The sequence below is a fragment of the Mesocricetus auratus genome, unplaced genomic scaffold, assembly GCF_017639785.1.
Source record: "Mesocricetus auratus isolate SY011 unplaced genomic scaffold, BCM_Maur_2.0 Super-Scaffold_100006, whole genome shotgun sequence".
Lineage (NCBI taxonomy): Eukaryota > Metazoa > Chordata > Mammalia > Rodentia > Cricetidae > Mesocricetus > Mesocricetus auratus.
This window is the reverse complement of record NW_024429190.1, coordinates 24,002,216-24,021,568: the sequence shown is the minus strand read 5'-3', so window position 1 is coordinate 24,021,568 and position 19,353 is coordinate 24,002,216. Positions and strand designations below refer to the sequence as shown.

The following is a 19,353-nucleotide window of genomic DNA, read 5'->3' as shown; positions in this document are numbered from 1 at the left end:
CCTGACCCAGTTTTTCTCTGGAGAAGACAAGGAGGGATTTGTCTGCAAACACATCCAAACTTCATGAATGCAACCAGGGTCTTCCTTTATAGTGAGGCTATACGTATCTGATCTCCTTGTTACAACATCCATTAATTCAGTTCTTCATCAGAGCAAGCACAGGGGCACATAATTTACTTCATAGCTACTTTGAAGTGGCAAGCAGATGTCATGTTTCCTGATGAGGAAATGCCCATAGGTCTTGATAAGACTTAATACAAGCAAGTGTTCTTAAACTAGGATCCATTGTGAGACCATTGTTGGGTTAAGTAATATATGTGATGTTTTACCATCAGGATTTGCCTTTTGCGGAAAGAATCTGTACCAGGAGCTGGTATTTTTTTATGAAACTGCATTTATTTCTATGAAGGTTTATAGTCTAACATCCCAAATTCAATTAACATTCATTTCTCAGTTGTTTTGCCCTCCATGAAAGGGACTGCCGACTGTAGGTCTTGTAGGATACACAAGGAATGCTTCAGAAGAGGGTCATATTTTCTGTTGATTACACTTCTCCTTGATGGCTAACATAGAATTAGGAGCTCCCTTAAAGCCTGGGAGACCCGTTGGCATTCAGGTTAATCTAAACAATTTTCTCCCTTTTAGTTAACATTGTCTATACCAACATATAATACCTATGGGCCACTTTCTTGATAAATGCTGTATTTTCACATAACGTTATCTACGAGAGGTACTTGACAATTAATGAGCTCTGCTTCTCTGAAGTCTGCAAGGCTTATAAACATCACTGTTCATCCTTTAAGGTCAAGGGATATCAGCTTAGTATCTTTTACCAAACCCGTGAACTAATGTGGAACAAGATAATCCTAGAAACTGTGTGATATGTCAGTGGATTAACAGCTTTACACTTGACATTGTGTAAAGATAAGTCCTCTATTTCAAACAGTGCTTCCAGCTTCTCATTAACACTCCTCTTCAAACTTCTTTCCCGGCATAAGACCCCGGCATTTTATATTTCCTTGGTCTAGGTGGGGATTTATTTTTTGTTTGTTTTCACACAAGCCTCCCAGTCCTGCCCAGCTTTGGTTCTCTTCTAAGTTCTGCTCCTGGATGCTTATGGTCCACTTTGGGAGTGTCATTCTGTGTCCCATGAAACTGAGGAGACTGGCATTCTCTTTGAGAAAAAGCAAGAGGCAGAATAGTGCAGTAGCTTTTAAGCCAGGCTGCCTGCGGCTGCTGGCTTCAAACCCCAAGCCCACAGACTTTAGCTCTCCTTCCTGTGCCTGGCGTTCCTGCTTTTGGATCAATTACATGTTTAACCCTGTAGAAGTGTTTTAAAATTTTTTTACCAGTCCTTTATTTACTTTAGCACCTTCTGGGGAATGTCCTGCTGTGGAACAAAATGAATTTCTTCATCCACAGGTTTTATTCCTAAGCTCTCAGGACACAGCAGGAGGTGCGTTGGAGAAACTTGGTTCTGAGACTCCCCTGGGTCCCTTCTTTATCCCCTCTTTGATTTCATTAAACATGACTTTGCCAACTGTGCAAGATGATTGTCTGTCAGCCTTTCTCAGATTGCTAACCACAGGTAGAAAGAGAACCTAGGAAAAGTTGCCAGGCTCTCTTGGGTAAACCTGATCTTCTTCATGAAGGATTTACCAGACAGGCACACTAGGTAACATGGCCTACAATTGGTTCATAGTTAACAGCTTTTGAAGGTTAGCTTCAGTGGGATGCAACTAGAGACTAGTTGAGGACACAGTCCCATGTCTTCAGCCGTATGGGGCAGTTTCTGTGCTGACTTCCAGACTGAGATCACTTCTCATCCGTATTTTGGTAGGAGCAGGTACTAGGGAATAATTTACTGTGTTTCACATATGCAATTACCTCTGTCTAAGCACTAATGTTGTTTCTTTGAACCTAAAATTGCAATAAATAATTTTACAAAAATTAAAATTCTACAAAAAAATAAGATAAAATTACAAAAAACCTGCCCATCATAGTGTTTTCTAAAATTCTCTGACCAATTTATGTTCTCTCTTAAGTAATTATAGTATATCCTAGGCATTTGTAGTAGCATAGAAGTAAATAAATATAAAACTCATATTTTATCATGGTGGGAAGTATTGAATACAGAAGTAATTATAAAAGAAGATATAGAATAGTAAGTGCCATTGAGCTATAAAAGTAAAATGCTGCTAAGAGTTTCAAGAAGGGAAAGTTTGCTTAGAAGGTGAACTGCAGAAGACTTGGGCAGGGCCTGTGAAGGAAACTCATATGGCATGGCTAGGAAAAGAAAGAGGTAGATTTTGAACAAGCAACATAGGGTGAGTGTTCATGCACCAGGTGGTGTGCTGTGAAGGTGCTGGAAAGAGTCAGAGATGGGCACATGGGTGTGAACAAGGAGCCACCAAGAACTGAAAGATGGGCTTTATCTAGACTCTGTCTTACAGTTAGGCTAAAGAGTTTAGAATGTAGACTTCAGGAGTAGACTACCCAAGACGTATTCCTTAAGAGTGTTCTAGCTGTGTGGAACAGAAAATTGGGCTAGTAGAAGTTTACTCGAACATATTTCTCTCCTTTCTTTTGAGCAAATGTAGCTGAAGGAGGTCTCAGTTGGTCTAGAAGGCTAGTGCCCTTCTCCAAGACCATGTTTTACCCAGTCTTCATTGCTTAGCTTTTGGTCTTCCTGCTTACTGATTTTAAATAGAAAGTTATCAAAAACAAATTATAAAATCTACACTTTAATAAGATTAAAAAAGAAAAAAAGAGGGGCTGGTAGTGTCACCTTTTGCCTGACCTTCCTAGAGAATTAAAGCTTTCCCAGAACTCTCAATACTTCCATTTGTGTCTTATTGGCTAATTAAGCACATGGCCACCCCTAACTGTACGGAGGACTAAGATGCTGAATGTTGGGTTTTAGCAACAGAGAAAAGGAATAAGAACAATTACTGAGTTAGCCTCAGAGCTCTGCTTCTGAAAAACTAGGACAGCAATAGTCGGTGTGGACTGGAAATACGCAAAGAAAACTCATGACCCTTCCTTATGTTTCATATCTTTCTATAAAGCATTATCTACAATTGATTTATTTACCTTATGTCATTTATTCCTCGTGTTGGACATATGCAAATATAGGTTACAATAACTATTATTGTGAAACTTTTTCAAAAATTTTTCATTTATGAACCTTGCCTGTTATGTAAAGTTAACCTAAATGAAAGTATTTTTTAACCTTGTAGTTTTATGCTTTGAGGAGTGTTTCATTGTTACCATACTTTGTACATTATAGTTTTTAAATATATCTTATGCAAACTAACCCCACTGTTTAATCTCCAATGCAGCTACTATTTTTAAGGAATCGTATCAATCACCTATTTATTCTTTCTTCTTTCTTTCTTTATTTGTTTGTTTATTCTGTCATACTAAGGATTAAATGCACGGAGGTATGATGAGGCAAGTGCCCTACCACTGAACCACCTCCAGTCCTGTTTTTGTCATCTGAAAACCAGTCTCACTAAGTTGCCTAGAGTGGCCTAGAACTTATTGTGAAGTCTAGACCAACCTCAAAATTGAGATTTTTCCTGTCTCTAGCAAATCTCACAAACTTTTATGAGCCTTAAATTTATCAGATTGTAGGATAAAAATAATGATATTAATGTGTGTTGGTCAGTTTTTTGACACTGACATAAACAACCAAGGAGAGATAAAATTTACTTGGTTCATATTATTTCAGAAGTGCATGTATAGACTTTGACTCTTGTTTTTGAGTCATTGGTGAGGCAGAGCCTAGTGATGGGAGTGTGTGTCAGAGGCAAACAGCAAACTGCAAGAGAAAACAGAAAGGTGACCAGGATAGACTACAGCCCCTGAGGATAAACCTTCCATAACCTACCTCCTCCCTGGACTCCATCCATGAAATTCTCAGGGTCTCCCAAAATAGCATCACCAGGGAACGAAGTGGTCCACACGTGAGCCTGTTCATATTCATTTAGAAGAGATATGGAGCTGTGTTATTACTAAGCATGAACTGTAACCAAAAGGAAGAGGGGTTCCCAGATCACTAGAAATATGTGGCCTAGCATCAGCTGCCTGCTCACATGAGTCTCCTTAGGACTTTACTTTCTTCAGCTAAGATGGGAAAGTTGAGAGTTTTCTCAAGAAGCCTAACAGCATATGAACCTGTTAGTTACTTTTCTACTGCTGTGAAGAGATACCATGATCAAGGCAGCTTATAAAAGAAAACATTTTATTGGGGGCTTGCTTACAGTTTCAGAGGATGAGTCCATGACCATCATGATGGGGAGCATGGCAGGCAGGCATGGCATTAGAACAGTAGCAGAGACCTTACACTTTTCCTGCAAGTTCAAAGCAGAGACAGAGACTGGGCCTGCTGTAGACTTTTGAAACTTCAAATCTCACCCCCCAGTGACACACCTCCAACAAGGCCACACCTCCTAATCCTTCCAGAAACAGTACTATCAAGTAGGGACAAAGCATTCAAATTCATGAGTTATAGGGGTCATTCTCATTCTAACTACCACAAACCCTTTAATGATTTGCTTCTGAGGCACAGAGAAAATAGATGGTAACAGAAAAATTCCAAGAAAGGGAAGATTTCAATATCTAATGGAGAACTTAATTCTTGCCCCTTTTTGAGAGTAAGCAAGGTTAACATTTAAACAGAATAATTCAGAAGTTCTATTCATAGTAATGAACTTAATTTGATGTATAAAGCTGGTTTTGTTTCACCACATATGTGAAGAAAATGTAGTAGTAGCTATCAGTTCACTTTATTTCAGTGAAGCAGCTCTCGATTTTCATGTGAAACTGATATACTGCTTACTCAGACCCGTGTTTGTGTCAGTGACTTCTTGGTTATCCTCTTGGTTTCCAATTCCATGAGAATGTATTTATCTAAATTCATCTTGGGATGCAGCCTTACTTTGTCTGGGACATACCTTGCCTGTCCCGGTTTACAGAGTTACTGGGAAGTGGAAGACCATTGCAGCATTTTGACAGGCCTTCTGCCCCTTCTCTCCAGGCAGGGGCAGGCCCAAGGCAATGGTGACAACACCAGCAACCCCCTCCAGAAATAAGGCTTGATATGATGGGACAGCAGCCAGTGAATTCTTGGCTACCTCACATTGTAAAGTTGCTGTTAGCTGCTGGGCACATAAGACTATCAAGCAAATTAAAAGATGGCTTTTGTAAACTTACAACTTAGGGACTGTTTGTCTTGTTGGCTTCGGACATCTTACATGACAACAGTTTGATCCCCTACCCAGGCTGTTTTGACTACTTAACGTCAGCCTAACGAGGCTGATCTCTTCCTGTAAAGTAGATCTGAGCCTAGAAGATGTATTGTCATCTTGAATTCATCTGCAGGAGCTGTGAAGGCCTCAAGTATTTCAGTAACTTTCATCCTGTTACAGCTTAAGGGCACTCTCACTGTCCGCATCTGGCTAGCCTCTCAGCAGGACACTCCCTGCCCTGTCTGTCCCATCAAGAGTAGCAAGTAGTAATTCTGCCTTGTGTATTGTAAAGAATCTTCTAGTTAGCATAAGTAGAGTGCACAGGACATACCATCAAATAAGAGAACCAGGAAATAGTAGGGTCATTCATTGTACATAATCTTTCTACAAATTAAATTCTTCAGTTTATTTACCTCTCATGAAATATGTCTACTGGTAAGTGTGCACCAGATGTAGATTATGATGATGGTGATCTATTGATTGAGATTCCTTTGCTTTCTGTGATTACAGATGTGTATATAAACTCACCCATCACAGAAGAACCTGACTCAGCAATCCTTTTGTTGGCCACCTGAGTATAGACTTCTTAGGGACATGATTTTTGAGTTCAGGTATATAAAAATTATTTACTCTGGAGATGTCCTTGAATGTGCAGCAATACTTTCAAAGTCAGATCTCTACATGTGGGTTTGTTGAGAACTGCTGAATAAGAAGTTGAGCTCCTTAGCTATTGACTGAAGATGGTATTATCCCTCTTATATAACGGCACCCATAGCCTATACCCTACATTGCACAAAGCACATTTTTCTATGTGGAATTCTGTTCCCCATGACTCTGCTTGGCAAGATCTAGTCTCTGTGTTGTCGCTTGTGGAAAGCTTTCTCAACTGTCTTGTGCATATGCCTCAATGCACCCCACCACTCCCAACATAAACACCACACAAACCTGATCCTTCTTTGCAGTTTCTAAAATAATGGTTACTTTAGTTCTTAATTTGTAGAATCATTATGCATAACGATTCTGGTTTTCTGGCCTCTCTTACTGTAACATTGCTGTATCCTGGGGAACACACTTAGCCAACTTGTTTAGGACTCCTCCTTGGCTTCCCACTCATCATCCTGCATTCACTACACTATTTCCTTCCAGCTCCAAGGTCTTTAGCACCCTGTGGAGCCCCTGTCCCAAGGACCTCTTTCTTTACCCCAAGTATAGGAGCAGATCTTTATAAAAAGTGGCATTTGGGGCTAGAGAGGGAGCTCTTCTAGGCTCCCTACCCACATTTATCCAGCTAGCACTCCAGGCTGTAACTCTTTGACATAGTAGATGTTTGCTGGCCTCGGTAGAGGAGACAGTGCTCAGAATTCAGATGAACTCTGAAGAAATACATTCTGCAATTCTGCAACCTTTTTTTTTGCCATAGTTTTATTTATTTTGCAAATTCAAAGACATTAAGGCAGGGGCCCTGGAGATTTTTTGTTTTCAACTTTAAAAAAACTAAAACCCCCATGGGTAGAAACTGTTTTTGTGTGTTTTGAGACAAATATTTTTCAGATGGCTAGGAGCACTTAGTAGGTTCCATGTAAATGCTTAAGAGCAACTGTAGAACTTTTCACTAGTAGCCCAACAAGGTTACAGAAACATTACCACTCTGTAATATCCTCAACACAGAATATCACAGGTTTAAAGCCTACAGAGAATCTTTTTCAGTATAGAAGACTAAGAATTGAGCAGTGAGGTTGAGCATAGAACATGGTGCAGTTTTCTGCATACTGACCAATGTCGTTGCCATGTCCCTACTGCTCAAATCCCTAGTGTCACTGCAGAGTTAGGTTCTGTAACCTGCCCGTGAAGGTGGCTGTAAGAAGGGGCTATATCTCTAGAGACCTCAATAGGCTTGAGGGACAGAATCTCCCAGAGTCAGACCTGCAAACATTCCTGTCCCTTGACTGTTTTCACTCAAGGAATTACAGGCTACCTCATTAATTAAGCCCACAATTGTTTTTGAAGTTACCCTTTTTATGCACATTTGGTTAATCTGTGCTCTAAGAATAAGATTGAAGAGGATATTTGAGAATGGAGTACCTGCCGTCTGTAACTTGTAGTTCACCTTTGTAAGAAGAATTTCCCACTGTGCTCAAGCTCTGCCCTCAGCAAAAGACCTCTGTCTCCACACCTGCAGCGTCTGCTCCAGAAGGAGCCAGACTTTAACTTGTCTACCTTCATAGGCTGAGTTTTACACTGTAAGCCATCATGGATTAGTGGTTCATGGACTCACTAACAACATGTTTCAGTTGGTGCTAAGGATTAGAGGTGTTGTGGTTTAAAGGGGGAATAGAAAACATCAGCTTGTGTTCCAAAAGCAGATACTTTTTTTGTAAGGTTTCTCTCCCATTTTTTGAGGATATATATGGATCTACACAGTTAAATACAATGTAAAGTGTATCCTTAGCTGTGGACTGTAGCCAAAATTTGAAGCCTTTTCTATGAGCATTAAATTCCTTTAAAGACTTTGACTTAAGTTTTAGTTTACACGTATGGATGCTTTGATTAGATGTATGCCTGTGTACTACTTACATGCCGGGAGCCCATGGAGACCAAAAGAGGGTGCCAGGTACCCTGGAACTGGAATTACTGATGGTTGTAAGCATTTATGTGGATGCTAAGAATGGAACCCTGCTCCCAGAAGAGTAGCTGGTGCTCTTCACAGCTAAGCCATCTTTCCAGCCCCACCTTTGTCCTTAAAGCAATAAGCATGTTTTGATTTTGCTTTTTTATTTGCTTGCTAGGGGTAGGGGTAGAGGTAGTTTTGTCTTTTGCTTTGTTTTGTTCTATTTTATTTTTAAGACATGATCTTGTATATAGCAAGCTGGCTTAGAATTCAATATGTAGCCCAGGCTGGTCTTGTACCTCCTTCTCCACTCTCCTGAGTGCTGGATGTAGGTGTGCACCACTGTACCTGTCCATGGACATGTATTTTATTCAGTTGTCAAAATCTCTGCCTAGGCAGCGTCTGCAGTATTTGATTAAGGAAAGATAAAAGGATAAACTAAGGAGTGACCTGACCCAAGGAAGGTGTTTACCTAAGACCTGTGTCACCTTTTGTCTCTTTCTTCCTGAGAAAACGTGAGCAACTGAATACAAAGAGGTAAAAGCCCAGAACTTCTTGTAGGTGGTTTCTTTTTGATGTATTGTCCTTACATATTGCTTTTGGAGTTTGTTTTTCTGCTGTAATTTTAGGGGTTTTTTTCCTATATGCAAGTGCAAACAGATGACATGTTTGTTGTAAAGGCCTTCCGTGTAAAGGTGAGAAATAGGTAAAGTAGGAGTTCTATTCTTTAAGATAGGCAAGGTGGAATAGGACAGCAGTAGCAGGGCTAAAGAAGGGAAAATGGGAAGAAAGTGACAAGGGTCAAGAATTTGATGTATACCCTGTGACCATCCACTAGTTAGACAGAGTGTGACTTAAAGGCATATTCAAACCACTGCTGGAGACTTGGCAGTGGTGGAGCATGCCTTTAATTCCAGCACTCGGGAGGCAGAGGCAGGTGGATTTCCCTGAGCTCTAGGCTAGTCTGGTCTATAAAGAAAATGCCAGGACAGCCAGGAATATACAGAGGAAACTGACTTGAAAAACAAACAAACAAAAATCACTGTTGGTTTTGTGGTGGTCACAGCATTGCATTTGTTTTGAAATTTGGAGGGCACAAGGTATCATTAATTTAAGTCATACCTGTTGTTCTTTTGTTTACGATTACTATAACTAGATGGAACACGAGAGATACAAGAGATACGTTAACCATAGAGTTTGTTACAGGGTGGGAGGGGGAGAGAGGAGAAGAGAAGAGGAGGGGAAGAGAAGAGAGCATTGGGTAAGTGAGTGTAAGTGGGTGGGGGACGGTCTCTTAAAGTGGTCCTTTAAATCTGCATGCAGGCTAGTACTCATGGAACCCTGGGCTGACCAGAGTACTGCCTGAGTGCATTCTGCCAAGTAACAGGGGCAGGTCAGTATGATGTCTGAACCTCTCATTCTCACCTTTACGTATGAAAAAGGTGAGGAGTTAGGCATGACAGGCTAGGGGATAAGGACTTCAAGTTTTCAAGACTACTTCCTGCAGACCTGTGGGGCGTTGAGCATCTTTGGGGGACCTCAGAAAACTGGGGTGTTGTCACGTCCTAGAGTAGCTGGTTGTTCCATCACAGTCCAGGCTATATGGAACTCTGACTCTGACGCCTCTTAGACCTAGCAAAATGTTAGCAGAGTAGAGGACAAGGTTAAGTTTAGAAAAAAAGGGTTTTTTCCTTAGATTCTGGTACTTAAGGGAAGGATGGTAAAATGATAGAGGTGTTCCTGAGGAGGTCCCAAGATGAGGAAAGAGACTCTGGGACCAGGGAAAGGTTTAATAATATCTGGAGTGAATCTGACCTGTTTGGGTAGGTCCAATTCAGCTCCCTGGAACTTACAAGAATCCTTTGAGTTTGTGAAAAATGTAAGTATTAGACACATTAGCAGCATATTTATGTTAGAAGCCACTTGGCTGAAACATTAGCATTTTTAAAATTGACATTTTTTACCATAATAAAAAGTACCTTAATCTTGACCTTGCAGTTATGATCATATATGGTATAGTTTGATGTTTTCTACTATGTCAGAGTTGGATTAGTAGCTTATCAGAACTTTATTGATTAATGTTAAGACTGTGAACAATAGCATAATTAAAGAGAGAAATCTAGAACATATTTCATTCTTTTTAATGTCTCAACTCACTTTGTCATCACTTAAGCCATTTTATGATCTTGAGACCTTCATAACTTTAATTCATGCACCTTACATTACCATCTTATATAGATAAACCTTAAAATACCTATTCCTGAAATCTGTTTTGTGACAGTTGTAGCTTTTCCTGTTGCTTTAAGCTGGCAAAGCTACCAGTTGGCTAAAGCATCAGAATTCTTGAGAAGGATAAAGTTTTACCTGAGTTAATGATTAGAGAATGAGAGAGACTTGCTAGCTGGCCTCATGGACAGCCACTAGGTCCTCCATAGTTGTTAAGGGCAAAAGGCTTTAAGGAGACCTGCCTTCTGCTGATAGCATCGGATCTGTGGATTGGGAACTTTAGGAAGACTTGGCTGCCTTTGGCCCAAACAATGTGGAGAAAGTCGATTCCACTGTCCTTGTTCATGGTCTGAAGAGTCTTTTGCAGCAGTTGAGATAAATTAACCAAAAGAAAACCTAATCTAACCCATAGGAGTAGTAAAAAAAGAGTGGATGTGCTCTGCTTGAGTTGCTTGAGGAAAAGAGAACAGAATCTTTGGTCTGACTAGACAGAGTTGCTAGTTCCTTGCTGGTACACATCCTTGGGCCAGCATTCAGACTTCCCATTCATGGCTTCCTGATGGGTCAAGCAGAGGTGATCATTTCTTCAAGAGCTGATAGGAGCATTAAGTGCTGAACACCTACACCTACCAATTGCCTGGAACACTGCAGATGTTGGCAGGAGACCACAGCATCCTGAGTCACCGTGTAACATGAAGTAAATGATGGACAGACTATATCCTGCACAGGGCTAGGCATACACTCTACTCATGTCTCTAGTTTTCACATTTGAAAGGGATTTAGAAGAATGCTCTTTAGGAGAAAATGTAATGCCAGAATGTTAAGGACTGTCCTGTTTCCACATTTCCAAACTGAGGGGCTTTTCTGCTGCTTTTCCTTTGCATTTGTATTCTCACGTGTGTGACTATTTATCCTCACTTAGCTGAAATAACTTTGAATTGCAGCCACTTGCTCTCCTCTGTCTCTGTGGTGAGATCCTTTGCCAGCTCCAGTGGTCCAGTTATAGGTCCTAAACAGTGAAAGAGGGATATCCCCCACCCACTAGGTTTAAGGCACAGACTTGAAATGTGAAAGGAAGGCTATTAGACTTTTGCTACTGCTTTGCACCATGGAGGGTACTAACACAAAGTCTGCTGAGCTGCAGGAGTTTTATTCTTCCCATCTTTATTGTCATGGACCGTGAAGGCTTTCTCCCTATCCCCTGTGCCAGGCCATACTTCTACCCAAGTCATGTTCTGTGTGTGGCACATGCTCATCTCCTCAGAAGTTACTTAAGCACTTTTCCTAAATCTCTCCAAGTTGTTTTGCCCATTGAACTCTTCCTGCTCCTACACACCAGGTCTGTCATGACAGCTATTAGCCCTATACCAACATGACTGCTACCCTCACTGATAGTTAATACTTCCCGAGGGCAGAAACCACATCCTGCTTCCTGATGTTTTTGTACCTGCTGGGCTGAGCATGTAATCTATGCACATTCACAGTTTCAGGGCTGTTGGCTGAAGGAATACCTTGCTCATCCTAGCAAACATTCCTCTTCTTGCTGTTTTGTGTTCTTCTATAGATATGACCAAGATTCTTCTTGGAATCTGCAGACAGGAAAGACTTCTAAAGGGCAAGAGAGTTATAAATAAGGACTACTACTCAGTCTTTAGTACTCTTTTGCATAACTCAAAAACATGATTGAAAACCAGCACTTTACATTAACAGTGGCATCTGGGTGACTTTCATGACAGAAAGACTTAAAACTGTACACTTCCACATGACTTAGATTAACATTGTACTTTCATTGTTGTTCATCAGTAGATTATTGAAGAAAGGTATATATTCAGATTAAGAAATCTGACATATTTATTTCTTAGATTTTTGTCAAATATAAAAAATTAGACTTTTGTTTAAATCCATCTATATTTGTTGGCTGCGATTAACACAACAAAGCATTCCACATTGGACAGTTCAAGCAACAGGGATGTAGAAGGGGGAAACCTGACATGTAGGAGTCAACAGAGTTGGTTTCTCCTGAAGCCTTTCTCCTGGCTTGTGGGAAGCTACCTTCTCCAATGGTCTTCACCTGGTCATTCCTCTGTGTTTCTGTGTCCCAATCCCCTCTTATAAATCTGTCCTGGAGAACCAGTCCAGCCACTAAAGGCTAAGGCTCACAACTGACATCTCCAGGGTAGCAGTCATGTTGGATCAGGACCTATCCTAATGACCTTTTCACTTAAATTACCTCTTTAAAGATCCCATGTCCTGGAAATTAGAGCTTTCTCATGAGTTTTGTGAGAAACTTCTGCTTATAACAGGGACAATTTAGATAATACATGAAGGCAGGACACTTTATTGCCTGAAGTTATGCAGAGCAGTGTGATGAGAGCTAGCCATCAAACCATGCTTGTATGTCAGGCATAGAGAAAGCCACCACTGTTTGAGTAGCAGAATTTGATAAACTAGGTCCAATTACTTCAAGCTAAGAAAAGGCCTCACTCCCTCTTAGGAAGTATCCTGCCAAATTTAATGACTGAAAATAGAAATTATAAATTCATAAGAAACAGGGGAGAGGTTACAAAATTAATTACTTCTGCAGTTAATCAGAATAAGGCCTTCCAAATATAGCAGCTGTCCATGCATGTAAGACTATGTTAAATTTGGTAAGTAGTTTACAAAAACTGTTCAAAGTAAAACTGCATTCTATCCAGTCTTCTGATGAACAGGACATGTAAGAGTAAGGTTAAAGGTAGGAAGCTTGGTGGAAAGACCTTACTTAATTTCCCTAATGTTTTGAGAAGTACCTGAAGTTCCATCAGATGAGTCCAAGCAACTCATCTTTTGAGTAGTCTTCTGTGAATGGTAAAGGAAAACTCTGGGAAGACTAATGAAAGCCTATTGTTGTGCTGGTTCTTAAACCAAGTATTCAGAAATTATTTTCCCATAAACTTAGAAATCCTGAATGTTTGAATTTTGGATCTACAACTATTTAAAAAATATTTCTTTCCCCCCTCTCTCCTTTGTCATTGTAGCTCATGTTTTTTGGAATTTTCCTGTGCCTCGATGCCTTTCTGTATGTGTTCACCCTGCTTCCTTTAAGAGTCTTCCTGGCACTGTTCAGGCTCTTCACTCTGCCTTGCTATGGCCTACGGTAAGTTTAGATCTTTGACTATTTTTAGTGTCTAAACAATTTTGTTACTTTTATAACTTGTAGGGTTCTTAGAATAAAGATGATTCATGTAGTTTCATTCACGGGTCTTTAAACACTGCTTATCTGGTCCGTTTATATTATATAATATTACACATTTGCATTGTTTTCCAGAGAGATTTTGAACTAAAATGTTGCTTTAGCCAGTGAACTGACACTGATGTGGAGGGCAGTGTGGGCGAGTAGTAGAGACACAGGACCGAAAGTAGAGACTGACTGACCATGCTCTGAACCTTCCTCCTTCCTGTGTGTGGATTTTGGGGCCTCCTGGGATGCATTTATGAAAGTTCCAGATTCTAGGCTAGGGAGGTGGATATCAGAATTCCCTAAGGAGCCCTTACTGCAGGCTTCCTCCTCTAGTACACTTGAGAATTGCTTTGTGGCCTATGAAACCATAGTCACACACTGCTGGCTGATGACAGTAGAGAACGCCATAAAGGCATCATTCTGATAGGAAAGGTAAGGCAGCCTCAACCAACTTGCATCGCTAGTAGGCTATGGTGAGTGCCTGCCTCCCCTAAGCTTGTTTCTCATCTGACAAAAGAAGATATTGAGAGCTCAGTACCTGTCCCCAGAAACCGGGAAATAAAAAAGCATGTCAACCAGCAGAGTGCCTTGACTACAGCATCCTATAATGCCAGCCCAATGCCTGCTTGCAGCACCCAGGAATAAATACCAGGTTCTTTCACTCCACCAAACAGACAGGTGGACTGTAAAGCCTATGCGAAGCTTATATACTTTTGATTTTCAGGTGAGTAGGAAGTTTGATTTTAGAGTTTTACCTTCTTAACAGTCACGTCAACGTAACTCCACTCTGTAATCACCCTTTACAAACTACTGTTTAGCTTTAGCATCGTTGTTTGAGTTACAACTTTAACAAGTGTCCTTTTGTAATTTTTTTTAAAAACTTTCTTTTTCAGTTTGAGATTTTAAAATGCTGAAATGGACAATAATTTGTGAAATTTCATTTAATCATAGTGAATGTTTAATGAAACATTACACTTCGAATTATAGTTTAGCCACCAAAACTGGGTTAAAAAATTACTAGTACATATTCAAAATTGTGAATTTTGTTTAAAAGACTAACGTCACAAAGAAGTTTCTTTTGAAGTAGAAAATGAGCCTATACTTAATAGTAAATACAGTCCTTTCAAATGAGCCTTAATCCATTTGATAAGTAAGAAATGCTTCCAATGTCAATAGAAATAATATGATGATCAGGTTGTGAAAGGAATAAAAATGGACTCTTAGCAAGATTGCAGAGAATAAAACAACTGTAGGAGTTCAGCCTACTTCAGTGTTATAGAAGTTAGTATTTTGTGTCTATAACCCTTCTCATCTTCCAGAATGATAGGAATTATGCCATGTGTTTTATTAGTCACACGTTAACTAGATGGGGAGATTGTTTTAGTAGTGTAAGCACCAGCTTAGGATCTGTCGAGTATTTCCTTTGCTCTGATAGAGTTCTCAAGGAGGCTTGCTCTCATTAGCAGCATCTACGGGCCTTTTCAGCACTGTTTACTGCCACAGCCTCACCTTCAGGTGCTGCTTTCTGTATTGAGAGCTTGGGGAGATCATGGCATTTTAGTTACCTTTTCACAAGCCAAAAAAAAAGTCAATAAAATGCTGCCAATTGCAAATCTTCACGTGTGATTGCACAAAGAGGGTGAATACTGTGAAATTAGATTATCCAATGCAACAATTTGACATAAAATACCTAAGGTACTTTGTGATCGAGGTTATTGCTTGTTAATTATTCCATGGTCAGCAGGGTTAAACAGGTTCATAGTCTACCTGTGGCCTGCTCTGATCAGCTGTAGACACCCTCAGGTGAAGAATTAAAAGTCTATAACCTAGACTGTTCCTTCTGGATTGGTTCCTCCGTTTGTTTGTGACATACACTGCCTGACAGTGGCATGTCAGTGTTTTCAAGAGTCTATTGTGAGTGAAATTCATCTTATTTGAAGACACTTCTCGTTCTTCAGGTACCTAGTACTGTTTTATGTTCAAAGTCATTTCTGTGTTTCTCTGGCAAATTGGGGGAGTAGGACATGTAAGTAGCATCCAGAATGGCCTTTCCATTCTGAATATTAAGAGGTATTGCAGAAAATAGGAATTCTTAAATCATTATTCCGGTTTGCTTCTCATAACTGATTGGTGCTTCCTATAGTCAACCTTTTTATAAATAGAGTAAACTTTTTAACACATAACAATGATTGCTCTAAAAAAATTAGTTTGAAGCATTTTTCAGTCTAAGTTAACTTCAGTCACATTTGAAAAGTGCTTTCTATTTCCATGGTTTTATACCTAAGAGGACTGTAGGGGGCAGCCTATTATAAGCAACTTCTAATATGTCTGCAGTGTAGGTTAACTGAAGAGCTACATTTCCTACTATCACTCATATGTATATGATAAATGAAACACAAGAATGAATTTAAAATTGTGTAGCAGAATTTCAACCATGGAAACCTCTATATGAGCAGGCAAGATAACAGAAAATATGAAGTATTGCTTTTAATATCTTAGTACCTTCAGTATTCTGTATCTTAAGTTAAACAGTGTGTGTTTAAAGTAATGTGGGCCACAGTTTATTTTCTCTGAACAGTGAAAATAATTTCTCTGTTGATTTTTTTAAAAGCATGGAATTGAAAATATACTGTGAAAAGTGACTCTGAACAAAACTACTGTTAATATTATACCTACAACCTTTCAATTATCTAGAATACGCAAATACATTTTATTTTTACAGAATTATTTAGGAATAATCAAATTCTTCTGTCTTGCAGTTTCCCTTCCAATGTTGTCTATCTCTGTTAAAGATTATTTATTTGTTTTGCCTATAGCTGTTTCATATTCCATCTTTTTCAGCAAACAAAAAGTGCTCTTTCCTTCAGTCTGACTTGAAACCTGCAAAGAAGTTGATTGAATGCTTCTCCCCAGCTGTTACCATTCTCATGTCTTCTGCTTTAGTATTTTGTGAAAAAAAAAAGTATCTTTCTAGTCTCTTTGTTTTTTTTTTTGTTTTTGTTTTTGTTTTTGAAAATAGAAGCAGGCTGTGTTTGTTAATTAAATCCCAACATGGAAGCAGTAACCATGAATAGCAGGGCAGAGAATCAGCAGTAGCAGGACGTGTTGTCTTTTGTCATCATTGCCTGTAGTGAGTTTCCACCTCCTCTGCCTGAAATTCTCTATGGTTAACATCTGGGAAAGGCTTTTTAAAGTGAATGATTCCCCTGACCCAGAGTTTCTGCTTTGAGGCTATTCCTAGATCTTTTGCTATCTTGATGTGTTTTTTGGCTTTGGTTTGAAGTTTGAGTTTTTGTTGCCACTTCTAACAATTGAGTGAACAGAGACATTGCCTTTTAACAAAGGGTGAGAACCAGTAAGCTTTTGTAGTCTTTTCAGTAACTCAGTCTTCATTTTGACTGCCTAGTCAGCAGATCATTTTGCCAACCCTCTCAACCAACTAAAACGGTGTTCTTTGGAGGATGTTGTGGGATATAAGTCCACAGTGGGGTGTAAAGGATGCTGCACTGCTGTAGAAAGTTTATAACACTTCTCAGTGGTCTTAGGAAGACTTGGTTGATTCTATTTCTGATGAATTAGTAGTTTTAACCCCTGCACCCCTGCTACCCAGTATATAATGAGAGAGACAGACACAGAGACATCTAGGGTCATGAGAAGTAGGTTCTTTTTCTTTCTTAGATAGGGTAAGATAGCTTCATTTAAGAGAAGATTAAGATGATGTTTTCAATGACTGAAGGCATACAAACAGTTGTGTTATGATACATTATATGAGATATCTGGGTTTATCAAATATCTAAGTTTAACATACTCCAAGTTTGTGAAATATGTTAAAAAAATAGCATTATATGGGTAATTTGAGTAGTATCAGTGTGAAGACTGTCTCTTCCTAAAACTTCCATTATTTTTATGCTTTAGATTTCTGTCATACTTAAGTTAAATGTTGAGTGAATTTGTAGAGGAAAATGGTGAAATGTAGAGCCCAGAACTGACAGCTATTAGTAAAGAAAGCTCTGATGAACATTGTACAGTTCGAAGTGAGTTAGGACTAGATTTAGGAATGCTAGAGTATTTTTCTTTAACAATTAGAGTAAATAAAATTGGGCAAACAAATTTTCCTATCCCTTGTCTTGGTTTTAGACATGACTCTTATCGAAGGCTTTATTTATTTCTTTTCTTGTTTTAGGAAAGGAGAGTATCTTTTCTTTTGAAAATTGACCCCATAGGAGAGTTCTTATCTCCCAAACTTTTTGAGTTTCTTCACCTGTTGACTTTCCTCCATGTGCTTTACCTCATTCAATATAGTTATGCTCAAATTAACATATGTGCAATATAAATAGTCTTTTCTCTTTTCATACAAAACCAAGCCTTTGAATCTGGCCTGAGTAACTTTAAATGCCACCACAAGAGTGTATCGAGAGTTCTTAGTGTCTTTGTTGGGGAAACAAGTACGTCCATTACTTCCTCTTCCCAGGGCTGACGGTGGCGCACCAGTGAAAAGCAGTATACTGGTACATAGAAAGCCTTCCTAGCATCAAGAGTTGTCATCCCATGTTCCTCAACATGGCGCTCTAAGAAGCGTAGCAACATTACAACCTTCTCTCTTTCTTTCTCTCTTGTAAATCAGACCGAAGGGAGGAGCACTTTCACTTCCTTTATAGGATGGAGTGTGGTGGCACAGGGACTCCTTGTGGTGAGTAAACCCTGATTTTCCTTCTATATTCCTGGCCAAATTGACCTCAATTCAAAAGCAAAAGCGCCCCCATAGGCCACATAACCATCCGAGGATGGAAGCACACTGAGGAAATGTGATTCCCTGACCTTCAGGAGCATCCTCACGTTTGTCCACATTTATCCCAGTGTTTGACCATACTGTCACCCATGACAGTCACCTGTGATGTATGAATCACTAGTGACTTTTGTGGGTCTCTGTGCAACAAACACCTCATTCTTTGCCCTAGGGCTCAGCCCAGCTGCTTGTTGTTTTTAGAACCATCTTGTATTTTATTTGTGTTATTCCAAATACAAGCAGCTCCAATAATCAGCCACTTCATTTTAATGTAATTAACTTAAGGTACAAGAAAAGATGTTAGCCATCCAGTCTAAAGTGCTAAGAGATCAGTTTTTTACTGTGTGTCAATCAAACTTGAAAACTATTCAGTTCCCAGTTCAGGAAAGCTTCTTGATCTTAGTACTGTAGTTTGCTTTAAGATTTTAAGGGACTTCGCCTCAAAATGTGAGCCACGTGAATTACATAGTTTTTAAAATTTCACTAGTACTTGTCCTTCTCTACCCTTCAGTCACACACATATGTTACAGTGAAATGAGTCATGCTGACACCTGGCCTGTGTCCGTGGCTTGAAATTAATTACCTGGGCATCAGGGCTCTGCTGGCTGAGTTGTGGTTGCCTCTTCCTTCTTGATCTTGCTAGTACCAGTTTCACTTACACAGTAGAGTACCAAGGGTGGGGATGCCTCCCGGGGAGCATCATTCTCTGCCACATAATTCTCCTTCAATGGATCTATGAGACTTTAAATAGCTCAGGGGTGTATAATGTGTAATAGTAAAGTGATTGTCATTTGTAATAACTGCAAAAGTATAGTGGAAGTATTTTCTTTTAACTTGAGTATCTTTTAAATTATGTTGAATATCTTATTTTTATTTTATGTTCTTATTTAATCTTGTCGTGCCATGGCATGCAATCAAACCATTATTCAAAGTTAAATTAGATTAGTGTGTTGTTTTTCTTTTTCTTTGTCCAGCATGCTCTTGAAATTTCCAGCATTTGCAAAAGGAACTGCCCATAACTGTTCTTTAACAGCCATAGTAACTAGAACAGGTGCCCATTCCAGGTTGATTGGCAGCATTATAGATAAGCTTCTTACGGAGTTTGTAATGCTTACTGATAGTCATCTAAAAATATCATGGCAGAGAGGAGCAAATGCTGTTATTGGTTCAAGTTGTTTTGATTAGATAAACTCATTTGTGAGGTTAGGTCTTGGATAAGCTGTGATGCATGCAGGTGTCTTGTAAGATGCCATTTGAGAAG

General features: G+C 39.4%; 1 protein-coding gene across 1 annotated transcript in view; it reads left to right on the top strand.

Annotated features, from left to right (window-relative positions):
• The window catches only part of Tapt1 (transmembrane anterior posterior transformation 1), a 43,928-nt gene that overhangs the window by 9,442 nt on the left and 15,133 nt on the right, over positions 1-19,353 (top strand). Inside the window, exon 3 of the mRNA XM_040747050.1 lies at positions 13,104-13,222. Coding sequence (XP_040602984.1) covers positions 13,104-13,222 — 119 coding nt within the window. The remainder of the gene's footprint in view (positions 1-13,103; positions 13,223-19,353) is intronic.